Genomic DNA, 14,403 nt, shown 5'->3' with positions numbered 1-14,403 from the left:
TCACGTCATCCTCAACTGTGAGTGGACATTTCTGCTAAATTTGACCATTTGAAATTCACTCAAGGCCTTTCGCGAATATCAGATTTACAAGAACAGGACTGGCTGACTGTCTCTGTCTCTGTCTCTGTGTGTTGTGGTCTGGTCAAGGCAGGTGGCCGCCCACCCAGTGTCTGGGTCTTCTCCAATGTTTCTGCATGGTAAACGGTAGCTTGCCACTGTCGCCAAATGCCTTCTCATGGGCAATTATTGGGTCCTTTAAAAAAAAAATTTATTCAAAGAGTGCGGTTCTAGACCTGCTCTATTTGTCAAAGTGTTATTTGATGTTGTTGTGAGTTGTCGCTGAACAACCTGCAAATAGAATGCCTGTGGCCACGACTGTCGTTATATGAGGTGGAAGAAGGCTTAGTCGTAAAAATATTAGCAAATATACTTGTCAAACAGATGGATTTGGGAATAAACGCCTCCCCTCTTGGAAGACTGCTTTCAACAAAGTCTGACGTTGAAGAAAATAAAATCACTGGACTCTTTTTGGTGAAAAATCATACAGAAGTACCCAAAACAATATGTACTCCTGGGATTCATTGTTTCAAGGTTTATAGTCTTCCACAAGAACCATTCAGGTGAAAACACATGCTGCCTGCTAGAGAAAGGCATGTGTCTCACACACACTGACGTGATCTCATCCATATTTCCATGTCATTCTAGATGTGAGTGTTTACCAGGTTACGTGGGCCAACACTGTGAGCAGGACTATAATGACTGTCTGGAGAATAAGTGTCAACATGGAGCGGAGTGCGTGGACGCTGTCAATGGCTACACATGCGTCTGTAAAGAAGGTTTCAGGTGAGAGTTGTCATGAAAATGAAACACGTCATGAAAAAGACGCCAAGACATCCACAGCACACGCACAGCAGGGTCAGACTGGGTGGAGATAGAGATGGCACTTCATAATCAGACTTGACTGTCTGGACTGTGTGTGTGTGTGTGTGTGTGTGTGTGTGTGTGTGTGTGTGTGTGTGTGTGTGTGTGTGTGTGTGTGTATCGGACAGATGCAGGTCCATGTGGTTAATTATAGCGGAGACTGTTGGCAAGAGAGAAACTAATTCATCACTAGGGAGAGCGAGGAAGAGATGAGGCTGTCGTCGTTATGCAGGAAACAAAAAGGAAATTTAGAGGGCTGAAGAGACTTTTGGAGCAAAAAAAATTCAAACAAAAAAGGGTCAAACTGTCAGACTGCTCTAGAAAATGCCAACTTCAGCACTGCAATCTCCAAATGGAATCCAATAAGGGAAAGTGCTAAATTACTCTTTTTATTGGGGAATAGAGACATAACAAACAAACCTATTATATCTCTATTAATAACATGTTTTCTGTTTTACCCACTCATCCTTCAGCGGGCTGTTCTGTGAGAACCCTCCACCAATGATTTTGCTTCAGACCAGCCCCTGCGACCAAACAGATTGCCAGAACGGCGCCCAGTGCTTGTTGGTTGCTGGGGAGCCCGTCTGTCGCTGCATGCCTAGTTTCTACGGCAACAAATGTGACATGTTGGCAACAGTTCACTTCCGGGGTCGAGATGGTTACGTGGAGCTTCCAGGCGCTAAGCTGCGTCCTACTGCGCATATTTCATTCCAGGTATGATCGACATTTGACCTCCGACCACATTTTTTGGCTGTCAAGACACGAAGACGATTATATGTGTTGCAATCATAACAATAATGTGAAATATACACAGATGATTGACATATTATTGGAAAAAAACAATATAAAGTGTCTTAAAAAGGTGTTGGATCACCACAAGCTGCCAGAATAGTTTCTACAAGTGTCTGGAACGCCAAAAAATATTTCATATTTGTTGTTTTAGTGATGGTGGATCATTGTCAGTCCAAAAATCTCCCATTGCTGTTCAGTCATGTTGTGATCTGCTGGCTGCAAACGTTTTATTCACATCATTCCACTCTCATCCAACCACTCAGTCAGGCTCATGCCCTGAATATCTTGATTATGTTTCACATGTATGCAGCTGTTTTTTTCCTTTTAATTTGTCACCCGTCTGTAGAAATGATCTGTCTTTCCTTCCAGTTCAAAACTATTACCTTGTTCAGTATGTCAACTGTTCAAAGTACAAAAGCAATATTCTGCTGTGCTACATGGAAAACGTTTTTTTTTTTGGGCAGCTTAGAATAGAGCTGTGAGCTTCTCAAATCAAGCCTATAAGGTTTCACGACTTAATGCAGACGAAGCAAAGCAAACATCTGCTGCACCCTCTGTTTCCATGGCACACTGAGCGTTTGTGCCTACACACACACACACACACACACATATTCACACAGAGGAAGCATTCTGGATACCTGAAAGTCATATCCTAATAGAGGCATATTTTCGGATTTTTTTTGGTAATGAGAGTGTGAGGGAGTAAAAGAGAAACAAGAGAAGGAGGGCAGTCTAATTGATATTTACCACCTGTTTGGAAGTGTGTGTGTGTGTGTGTGTGTGTGTGTGTGTGTGTGTGTGTGTGTGTGTGTGTGTGTGTGTGTGTGTGTGTGTGTGTGTGTCTTCCTGCCAGGGGCTTTCAATGTCAGCGCCAAGGCTGTTAAAACTGCCCCTGACTCACAGGCAAGAGAGAGAGAGAGAGACAAAGGGGGGGGGAAGAATGAAAGGACAGACAGCACTTCATTAATCACTGTATATTTTTTCCTCTCTCACGCGTTTTCTCTCCTTTCGCAGCCTTAATCCATTCTCTCCACATGTTTCTTTTACTTTTCATCCCCCGTCTCTTGTTCTCCTCATCCCTCCCTCCTTTCTCCAGGTTCTTCTTTTCTCCAGCAGCTTGTTAGCAGGTGTTGACTTGGCTATGCTCCATTGAAGCCAGAGTGTTAAGTGCTTGGCCCCTTGGCCCCGTTTCCGCTTGTTAGTTAGTCAGTGCTTAGCAGAGCACGCCAGTGAGTGTGACATGTCAAGTGTGTCATGTGTGGGAGGGAGACGCTAGTGACCTTGTTTAGGAATTTAGTAGAATTAAAATTTTGTTTTCTCTTTTTTAGCAGCGCTATTTAGCATTTCTCCTTCACTTGCTTGTTATATGTATGTTTTGTCTTGGCTTCAGACCTACGTTTTCCCCAACAGTCTGAATAAAATCAAATTTGTTGCAGTTCCATGTTTTGCCAGGTCTAAAAGAGAAAATAAGATGTAAAAACAAGTTGTGCGTACCACAGCAGTGCCTCCGCAGAGGTGAAATGACAGGAGGTCAAATGTTACAAAGTTAAAAACATGGTACCGGTTTTCTAAAGCAACCCGGCACTGTTATAAAGAATTTTAAAAAGGAAGCTCACATTGAGCACAACTGAAAAATGGACTGAAACGGTTGATAGACAAAATATACCCTAACAAACATTGTCCATTGCCAATCTGTTTATCCTGATGCCAAACATGTATAGTTTTTTTTTTCTATTGCATTATAAGTTTTGTATAAATTGAATGAAGAACACATCCACCATCGTAATGGCCTTTATGCAGTGTTTTCTGTGAACTCACTCCTGGCATTTGTGTCCTCAGGTGGCTACAGATAAAGACAACGGTATTTTGTTGTATAAGGAGGATCATGACCCACTGGCACTTGAGCTTTACCAAGGACACATACGACTCATCTATGACATCGCCAATTACCCACCCACCACCGTATACAGGTAGGACTCACACACTCACACACACACACACACACATGCACTTTTTCACTGGAAAAACTGGCTTATGTGATATATTATATTCATTTCACGTAACTAGACAGCAAAACAGTGAGCTCAAATCTGTAATAAAGCTTTTGAAAGACGTGTGGATCAGCAAAGGTGTGTGAGTGGGAGTTGTCTCTTGTTTGATGCGTTGCTGTTATAAAAAAAATATTGATTCTGTTCAGTTGAAATGTTGGAAAAGCACACATTCACTCACAATATTTCTTTGTTAAATCGTATTTTTCTGCCTATTTTCACTTTTTTGGTCTTTATTTTAAATTTACAAGCAAGGTTTCAGACACAGTTGAATTACGCTTCTGTGTAACGCATAGAAGATTCAAGTGTTACAGAGATTTAAGGTGGGGGATTAGGAAGGTAGGGTTACAGTAGTTAATAATTTTTTTAAAATGCATACACACTGACTTGGCCGTGCACACATACCCACAGACGTTTTCTTTCCACCACATGTACATGCTCACAGATCCATATCTGCACACTTCCCTCGATAAACAAACACAAACTCAGAAAAATTCCTCCTTGGTCCTGACTAGACAGCCGTGTACCCAAGAGAAACCTAACCAAAGCATTTCCAGGTAAAACTTCAAACAACTGAAACAAGAACCTTCTTTCAGTGTCACCATAAAGCCTTTGGATATTCTGTGACAGACTAGCTTCACATTTTTGGATATCCCATGTTAAGAAATGGAAACAGCAGTGATAATCCCAGATAATGCTCCGAGCAGTTACCTGTTCGACACAGTTTAGGGACTGTACGCACCATATGCAGACAAACCACAGCATCTGGAATTGAAAACTTATTAAAATCTAAAACACATGCGAGCAAAAAAGATTACTAAACATACAATGCTAGCCCAGTTTCAGGTTTTTTTTTTTTACGATCATGCAGTAACACTTCAAGTCCAAGGGTCGCAGCATATGATCAGAACCTCAATTGTAAGAAACAAGGAATTCTAGTCTCCATAACATAAACTGAGGATGAACCTTTTAAATTTGCATTGCATACAACAATGATATTTATGTGACCATAAATGACTATTTATGACTGCTTATTTATGTTGAGCATTTCAAATATTCTCAGTAGTTATGGATATGCTGCTAAGTGGAGTTGTTTATTGCAGTGAAAAAGTCATCTAATTTAAATCTTCCCAAGGTCACAAAGTTTATGTGCATAGCAATGTGTGGAGAGACACTTTGCAATTCTGATACAAATCAGCACGTACATGCTTCACCATAGCAGAAAAATAAAACTAAAATTACACGAGCCAGCATGAGGGAGCGAGAGTACTGTTTTTTTTTTTTTGCTTTCCAAAGAGATTTTAACCTACAGTGTTCTATTCTGATCAGACTGTTTGATTCCCACAAGTTGAGTCAGATTCCTTCACAGGTGGGAAACTGTTGTTCATTTCCTTTTGCTGCTTGCTGCTCGTTTAAACCATGATCTTTGCTGAAACCTAACCAGGCTTTTTACCATAGCACTGATGCTCATCATAAGAAATACACAATTTTCAACACAGATGACCAACTCTCTTTACTGTGGACATATCTCAAATGTGAATTAAAGTTAAATTTGGGCTGGTTTCACAGTACATGACTCTAGGAAGACCAGAAGAGGACAAGAGGAGGGAAGGTTCGAAATGAAGGAATGACAATGAAAACTGGGTGAATCTAATGGGGCTGTGGCACAGATGGGGAGGGAGGATAGGAAGAGGGATGTATGGGTGCAAAGAAATACAGATTGATCACTGGAGAGACAGATACATAGATGGAGATGGCTCGAAAGACAGATGGATAGACTGATGCTGGACGGAAAGCATGAATGAAATAGCAGACAACACGATCAAGAGATAACTGGGTTGAATAGGTTGCCCGCCAGAGGAGAAAAACTGGAGGGGTGAAACAGATGGATAGAAGGAGTCAAAATGAAAAGACCATGAGACACGGCAGAATGGCAGGATGGATGAGGGAGGAGTGAGGGATGACAGAGGGACGGAGGGGGAAGAGCAGGGGGGAAAGTAAACCACAGAGTGAGTCAGGGAATTATCCTTGTCTAGTCGCGTTAGCTTGACACGGGCCACGCCTGGTGGGACGACAGACGGATAGAAGGACGGGCAGAAAAACTGAAAGAGGCAGGAAAAGAAAGTGTAAAAGAGAGAAAAGTCAAAACAGAGCACAAAAAGAATGGTTACAGCTGTGCAGAAAGAAAATATTGAATGAGATCTGGAGGAAGTGACAGACAAATAGAGAAAAGGTTGAAAAAGGAGAGCATGACAAATAGGGAGCAATGTAAAGCAAAGGCAAGAAATTGATACACATAGAATCATGTCTGAGCACAATGCTAAGGTCTAAGTAAACACTGCCTCTATGTTATGTTTAGCATTAGCAGTCTGGAGGAGATGAGGCCCAGCTCCAAGCCTGGGGCTCATTTCACCACAAGCCTCTATGTATTCCCTTGTAAATGCCATATTTTGATTGCACGACTCTTACTATTACAAATGGCCTATCTTATCTGCCCTAATTTGGAAATCCATTGTAAACGGATTCAAACCGCATGGCCAGGCAGGCTCAGTGCAGTGTCCTGCCACTATTTAGCTGATACTGTCCAGGATGGCGTAACTATTTAACCACCGCAGCATTCTGGCCGGTTCCGAGCATGGCCCTGTCCATACAGTTACTGCGGTTGTTCGACTAAGGGCGCGAGTGCAGCGCCAAACCCTGAGATGTTATCTTGTAGAGAGAGCGGGGAGAGTGAGTGCATTGTATTCAAGCTAGGTTTTGATGATGGGCTGAAGTGTAACAGTTGTGGCCTGCCGAGGATTCGCTAATGAAACACTCATACTGGTAGTCAAACGATCAGTGAATCACCCATGTTGTAAGAGTTGTAGTTACCGAACAGGGATTACCATACACATCTATTCACGTGTTGTTACTGCTGCAGCTACATCCAGGAGATTCGTCAAAGTTGAGGTAAACGTGAGGGATGGAGGAGGAGGAGAGGTGGGTGTGCCACTACATGCATTTTACACACTTGAGAAAAATACAAGAGATACGCAGAAATGGTTGAGGATTCAAGAAAGAAGACAGGAGAGAGATTGAGAGAAAGAAAGATGGAAGTTGTACACGTCCTTCACTCATTAGTAGCAGATGAAAGTGATTGTATGCAGTTTTAAATGTATGTGTGTGTTTGTGTATGTGCACCAGAGAGGGAGAATGAGCGTGTGTATTTGTTGTGTATTAATATGCTGCCCTTTACTAAATGCCACACTAATCTCCCCATTTGGTCAAAGAGAGCACATCTACTGTTATTCATCAGTGAGGCGAACAACAGAGGAGGAGATGCAAGGACGGATGGTTGCATGAAGAGAGAGAGTGATAGAGGAAGGGCAGAGACAAGGAAAAAGCAATGGATGGAAGAGAGGAGAGACAGGAGATACGAACAGGTAGAGCGGGCAAGGGATGGTGATGGATTGAGGAAGACATTGGATGCGGAGAAATGGATAGAAGCCAAGTGTTTTATTTATATTAGATTTGAAATTCAATGGGATTTTCCACCAGCTTTGAATAATCTTTCATATGCAATCATTATTTGAAGGATAACGCCTGTATTTGTTTTACTCCAGATGTCAATGTCAATAGGATAGGAGGAGTAATAACCCCTTACAATTTGTTCACCAAACAAATTCCTCTATCACATCCCAATTAATACTGATCGTTAATACAATTATTGTGTCAATTAACTATAGAGAGCCCTTCCTGTAACCACTAGGTGACACTGTGACTGTGACTTGGATTCAGCTTGCTGATGTCATCCTTCCAGGAATCGCAAATGGTAAAATTCTGACCTTGTGCAGGCCAGTTGCAAGAGTTTCATATTCTATGGTGAAATATCAGAATTCACCGCCTCACCATGGTAACCCTAACAAAAACAGCCTTCACAGTAACCATCACCAAGTTTCTAAGGCATTTCTGACTGAATAATCCAGCCCAAAACGTAATGGATTCTTCCTCAGCCAGTTCTATAACTCTCCATCGAGTTAGGTGAAACTCACTCAACCTCATATTTTTATGTAATCCTGCTGACAGACAAACATCATTGAAAACATGACCTCCTTGGCACAGGCAGTAAACTACCATTGCAGTGTCTTCTGTGGTCCGCATAAAATTGAACTGTTTGCTGATGGGGAGCCAGAGGGGCATCGTGTGACTGTGACCTTTGAACACAGCATTGCGTGGGGATGGCATTTAATGTGTTAAAATTATGTGGCAACACCACAGAAACAATGCAGATGTAAATCAATTAGGCTCTGTTTTTGTGGTGGACACATAAATTTTCTAGTTTAACAACATCATGCGATGGGCCGTGGTTACTGTTGCTAAAACACAGGAAAGTTGGCATAACAGTGGTGGTTGGTACCAAACTTTGCAGCCATGAGACGGGTGATTTGGTCCCATTCAAGTTCTGTTTATAGCACCACATTTCACAACATCAACATCGCTTAGTGTATTTTGTTCCTAAAGCTAACTTAGCATTGGAAGTCCCATTTTAGTCCTGTTTACAGCTCAGACTTTTACAACTTTCACCTTTTCCTACCTTAATCAAGTGTTTCTGTGCCTAAACATAACCAGATGTTAACTCTATTGCCACGTCGTAAAACATTGTCTTTCCAAAGCGAATTTCATTTTCAAGAAGCTTTCGAATAACCTTTCTTAATTAAAAACCATTAATCACTGCCCGTAGCGCTACGTTGTTTAGGATTTCACGCGTTCATGCTGTCATTGTTTCCGTGGTGCTGGCGCATTATTTTAACAGATGGTACCACCGTGTAATGTTGCGCTGAGAGGTCTCAGCCATTTTTTTTTGCTCATTTCCCATATTTCTGAGATTGGATCTACACAGGACGTGCATTGTGCAGTGGACAGACAGAGAGAAATTAGATACTTTTGCAAGGCTGCATCTGTCGTACACGCAAGACATCGTATCGCCACGTTAATGCCGGTGAATCCAGCTGGCTGAGGGACGTCCCGAAATCTGTATGATGGGTTTTACATAGAGAAGTTGATTGTCAGAACTACTGTGCACTTTCTCTTTTGATACCGATTTTATTAAAATTATTTTGTGGTAAAGTCAGGGACTGAGTGTGACCCTAATCTTGCTGTGGTTGAAATACATCACAGGTTTGAAGCGATCAAAGGCAATTCAGATATTCTAATACTGAAACCTTATAGGCCTGAAACAAGGAGAGCCCCACCCTGGACGCCAACATCAAAACGGTACCATTCCCCTCCTGAAAACGTCTAATTTCATATGAACCGGCCAGCCTGCTTTAATGAAAGCTTAAAAAAAACGGGAAGGAAAACAGTGAAGGGGCTCACCGTTCAGCAGCTGCCGTCTCAGCAATGACTAATTGAGGTTACCACGGCAATATGCGACCAGGATGCCTGTCTGCTAAACATCACTTTAATCAGATTGGGCAGCTAAACACACATGTACACACACACACGCACACACACACACACAATAACAGAAGCTCATACACAAGCAAACACAGTTTCACACTTGCATGCACATAGCTTCAGACATACAAAACGTGTGTGTAAAAAAACTGACTTATACACACAAACATTGATATACTGTACAGACGGCACGTGTACAACAGAGAAAACTAAACGTGCATGAACAGAAAAATATGTATTGATGAAATATATTCATTCACAAAAAGTACAGTATACTGTCAGCACATGTGGTTTGGGAAACCCAAGTAAATGATAGCAGCGCCTAATTAGATGTAAGAGTGTAAGATGATCCGTAGGGTTATTTCCAAACTAAATGTATATATACATTGGAGATAAAGTCAATGACTGGTAATTATGACTGGGATTGTATTTGATTTGTTTATATAAAAGCAAAGTTTATGATTTTTGGGAGGCACTTTTTTCATTTTCGTTTATTTTGGTGTGTATGCATGAAATTAGGGTGTATTTGATTCAGAACTGAGAGGAAATTGTCATTCCTGGTGGGTTTACAATGAAAGTAAGAGAGGGAGGAAGCTGGAATCTGCCACAACTGTTATGGAGTTTCATGATGAGCTGCTACTCTGCACACTAATGCACACTGAAACACACAGATCTTCTATATTCCGATCTTAAAAAAAAAGGGAAAAAAAGTCGCGATAGAGTCTGTGTTTCCATGTTTATAGATTTGTGTTTATATAAATGGAACTTGTAGAATCACATAAATGTCCTGGTCAAGGTCTGGAATACGTCTAATTGTCAAAACACTGATGACGCCTGATATTGCAAACACCAAACAAATACACACACACACTTGTTTGGACTTGGTTACCCTGACTACAAGTCATCTACTGCCACCCAGTGTAAGTTCGGTCTTACAGCAGGATCAGCGTTCCTCGAGAGTGTGTACGTGAGTGTAATATGTCAAAGTTAGTGTGAAGTTCAAACCTGAACAAAAAGTCAATCTCAGCATGTCTTTGGCTGTGTGAGCTGCTTGTTTGATTTAAACTTACAGACTCTTGAACAGATTTAGAAAGGAATGATGTGCTTCTAGGACGAAAGCCAGCAAAGACCAAAGAAGTAGAAAAGCCTGGAGAATGTAGAGAAGGGGGAAGAGGATCGAGCCAAATGAGAACATACCAGGAGAAATAGGAAATAAAGGACGAAGATGATTGAGAAAGAAAGGAAGAAACGAAATGTGTTCAGAGGAAAGAGAGGAAGGAGAAAACAGAGAGAGAGAAGGAAATGAACAAAGGAGGCTGGTGAAGGAACAAGATAATCTTTCAGCCTAGCAGACCATCAGTTTGCTTGGTTGCAGCAGGCCTGTTTGAGCCCATTATTAAATTACATGACTCCTAATGGAAACCATGTATGTGTCTGTGTTGGGTCTACACTGAAGTAAGAGCTCTTATTTTAGAACCCACCAGCTAAATACTGAGCTAGATCGATGTCAAGAAAGACAGAAAGTTCTTTGTCATTCTTCATTGCATAAATGGCTTTGTTGCCCCCAAATCCTAGCAATGCCCTGAATCCATTGAGATCACCATAAAAAAGATTTTAACTTTAATTAGGTTCATTATTTGTGTTGCTGAGAATGTTATAGAAGAGTGCAAAGATAAGGTAGGGGAGTCGCTAAAGCCGTAGCAACGTCATAGGCTGCTCCTTTTCTACTGTTTTGCCGGGAAAACTGGATAAATTGTGTGGGATGTCGCATAACCCCTGGAAAAAAATGATGCATTATAGCTTTATTGTTCCTGAGCTAATAGGCCAGTATGCAAGTTGTACTTCACGGCCTCTAATAGTTCCGTCTGTTCTGCTTCTCCACAATGTCATCATAAGAATAACATTTTTGTTCACCCCTGTAATCAAGATGACTCTTTCTCGCTCCCCCCGACATTATTACTGTTCTTTTTTTACTTTTGTACGGTCAGCGTTTTCTATAATATTCACACTGGCCCACCTCCAGAACTCACATCTCTGCTCCATTGGCTGTTAATGTAACATTGCTGTAATCTGACTGCTCTATAAACTGCTGTCAATCAAAGCTGACTTGTGGCTCCCAAGCTACTTAAACAAAGTCAGGTGGGAGACAAAGGGAAGTATTGTCTTGATGTTTAGCTGCAGGAGTCTTGAGCAGACCACCAGCAGAAAGGGTAGCCTCACTTGTTCTTTGTGTTTGTGAAGTTTTGCATGTTTTCTTTGATTTTCGAGGGAAGCAGGAGCAGAAGCACGGTCAACTTTACCACCCAACCGTCTACATCTCTTTCCTTCTCTGTTTCTCACCCCCCTCTTGCTCTCTCTCTTCCTACCGTGCCAAACCACTGTCTCTATAGCTGTCTGTCTCCCCTCCAGCAAAAACCACTTAGTGGGGGAATCTCATCTCGCACACAAATATACACACTTTCTTCCCAGGGTCAGACGCAGTGCAAAAGGTCATAATCCTAATTCGCTGGAGACTCCTCTTCAGTGGAAAAATGATGTCGTCCAGCTCTAATAAAAGCGTCAAAGTGGTCTACAGGGCTTGGTCACTCAAGTGTACAAATGCAGGCTCGCTCCGAGGCTCATCATATCATATTCAGCTGCGTGGGGACCGTTTCTGCCGTGTTCATAAACCAGCATCTATGTAAAAGGGCACTTTTTAACCTCTTCCAGAGCAACAAGTCCTCCTACATGCATCACCCTCAAGGTTATCTGTTCCAAACCCCCGATAAGACGCATCCCCAGGTTACCTTGACAAACCGGAAGCGCTTTTACGAATCGGCGTCAGAAAATAGCGCTGATTTAAGATGGTAAGGTTCAGGCAAAAACAACAGGGTTGAGAAAGATTAGGATTTGAGTGGAAATAAGTTTCTGTTCAGGATGGAAGATGATTAAGGTTTTGAAAACACTGTTGAAACAGAAACAAACAGTAACACGTTAAGAGTAGTCTTTACTCGCCATCATTCTCGGGCGTCTGGTGTCATAGATCCACTCACCACATGCCTCCTCACATGCATTTTATCACTATATTTTCCTGTTAATAATAATGAACACAGCTATTACATTACATCTTGTGTCATTTACCAAAACAGAGCCATTTGCTGATTGCCGTTTGGTTACTATTTAAGTCAGCACTCGCCGCCCCCTCTGCCTCCTGTGAGCTGCTGTTTCCAAAGTTCCTCTCACTAAATTAAACAACCCACAACCTCCAACCTAACAACTTTTTCTTTGGCTAATAGTTTAAAAGCTATATGGCAAATACGTGAAGAACATTTGCTATTGAACGGAGGCATCCCTGCCTATTTGCCCACCTGCTATGGAAACAGTTTGATGTCCCAGGTAGGAACTGTCGTGGTTTCCTCCAACATTTTTTTTTCAACGGCGCTATTGCCGCATCCTAGGCTTAGCACCACCCATGATGATTATGACTGGATTAACTCATGAGCATTGTTCTCTACTGTCGCGAAATGATAAACTGGCTGAGCCAGAAGTTTCTTCTGTGTTGGTGCAGCGCTACAGAGTTTTGTGTCTGGTAACACGAAACTAGCATCCGCCTGCTAAACGTCCATGGAGTTCATTTTTACTGCTTACATTTCCAGGATAGGACAGTCTCTAAATGAAAGATATGTCTGGGAATAACATTTCCAAACATATTGCCTTCATTTCTTTTACATTTAATTTGATTGATTTGCAAACAAACAAAACAAAGAGAAAAAAGTTTGCCTTGAAAATATTGTATGATGTGTTTTGTCTCTGGCATCTCCTATTATCTTCTCCATGTTTTTGTCTGCTGTAGAATTCAGCTGTAATTTATCATAATCGGAACTATGCTGAAAACTTCTCCCTCCTTTTTTGTGTGTGTGTGTGTGTGTGTGTGTGTGTGTGTGTGTGTGTGTGTGTGTGTGTGTGTGTGTGTCTGTTTGTAAAACAGCGTGGAGTCTGTGAATGACGGGCTTTTCCACACGGTTGAACTGTTGATTCAGAACCGTTCGCTGAGCCTGGTGGTGGACAACGGCGCCCCGAAGAGTCTGGGAAAGCTAGCACGCCAACCCACTGTTGACCACAACACCCAGCTGTATATAGGAGGTGCGCACACACACCTTTAAACAAATATATGCACATTTGAATAAAATGTGAGCTCAACTGTATTAAATTCCTGTGGTTGTGATGCTATCCATGGATAGGTACACACAAATATACAGCTACCCACAACATGCAGATTCACACGCATGCCCCCCCCCCCCACACACACACACACACGAAACACCAGCAAAGGATGTGGTGAGCACTGTTTTTGTCAACTTCTTTCTGTGCCCCATGACAACAGTCGGCTTTTCCTATTGTTACATTTTGTGTCTGGCACAATGCTGGCACATTTGAGCTGACATGTTGGATCTATTTTCCTCCCATCACGACCTGCCCTGTCCTCTTTTTTTCTCCCAGGTGTGCCGTACCAGGCGGTGGCCTCAGGATTACGTCCTGGTCCTGAACGTTCCCCTCAGACCTTCAACGGTTGCATCCACAATGTGAGAATCAACGGGGAACCCCAGGACTTGAGTTATCAAGCCACAGGAGGCCGACCACAAGGGGCTGAGGCCAAGGTAACCCCACCAGGAAACATGAACTTTACCATCATGCCCAACATCTTTAGTATGGTTTACCAGGACAAGTTCTCTAGCGGCTATAAAGAAGCTACATTGAAAAATGCATCAGCATGATTGGCATTATGATATATAACTATATCTCATTATAAGTACATCTTGAAAATGAAGGTAAGGCTGTACATTTCATAATAGCGGGCATAAATTCAATGTACCATGGTGAAAAACCAATTCTGTTTTTTGACGTCAGAACAATAGACCTGCTGGACCGCCATCAATCTAAAAAAAGAACAATGAGGACCATCTAAGCAGGAACAAGTCCTCCAAAGTCAATATAATAATTCCTGAGAAAATGAGTGGAAATTTCTCCCCTAAAGGCCCTACCCTTCTTGTCCACTCCACTAAGTTTCATGAAATCTGGGCTTCCAGTTTTCCCGTAATCCTGCTGACAGATAAACACACCGGCAAATGAAAATCTCTTAGATGGACGTGATAAAGATATTTGAGCCACTCTCCAATTAGGCTCTACTGATGAGAACTACAGAACGAATGCAGCATCACAATGTCTT

The 14,403-nt window shown here is 42.0% G+C and overlaps 1 protein-coding gene across 2 annotated transcripts in view; it reads left to right on the top strand.

Annotated features, from left to right (window-relative positions):
• Positions 1-14,403, top strand: part of slit3 (slit homolog 3 (Drosophila)) — a 233,164-nt gene that overhangs the window by 214,885 nt on the left and 3,876 nt on the right. For both annotated transcript variants that reach the window (XM_086222095.1, XM_086222094.1), the window contains 5 exons: positions 706-843; positions 1,395-1,635; positions 3,553-3,683; positions 13,165-13,319; positions 13,677-13,834. In XM_086222095.1, coding sequence (XP_086078221.1) covers positions 706-843; positions 1,395-1,635; positions 3,553-3,683; positions 13,165-13,319; positions 13,677-13,834 — 823 coding nt within the window. The remainder of the gene's footprint in view (positions 1-705; positions 844-1,394; positions 1,636-3,552; positions 3,684-13,164; positions 13,320-13,676; positions 13,835-14,403) is intronic.

Source organism: Aulostomus chinensis, chromosome 13 (assembly GCF_037954235.1).
Source record: "Aulostomus chinensis isolate RoL2024-O1b breed Wild chromosome 13, RoL_Achi_v1.0, whole genome shotgun sequence".
NCBI lineage: Eukaryota > Metazoa > Chordata > Actinopteri > Syngnathiformes > Aulostomidae > Aulostomus > Aulostomus chinensis.
This window is presented reverse-complemented; position numbering and strand designations above follow the sequence as displayed.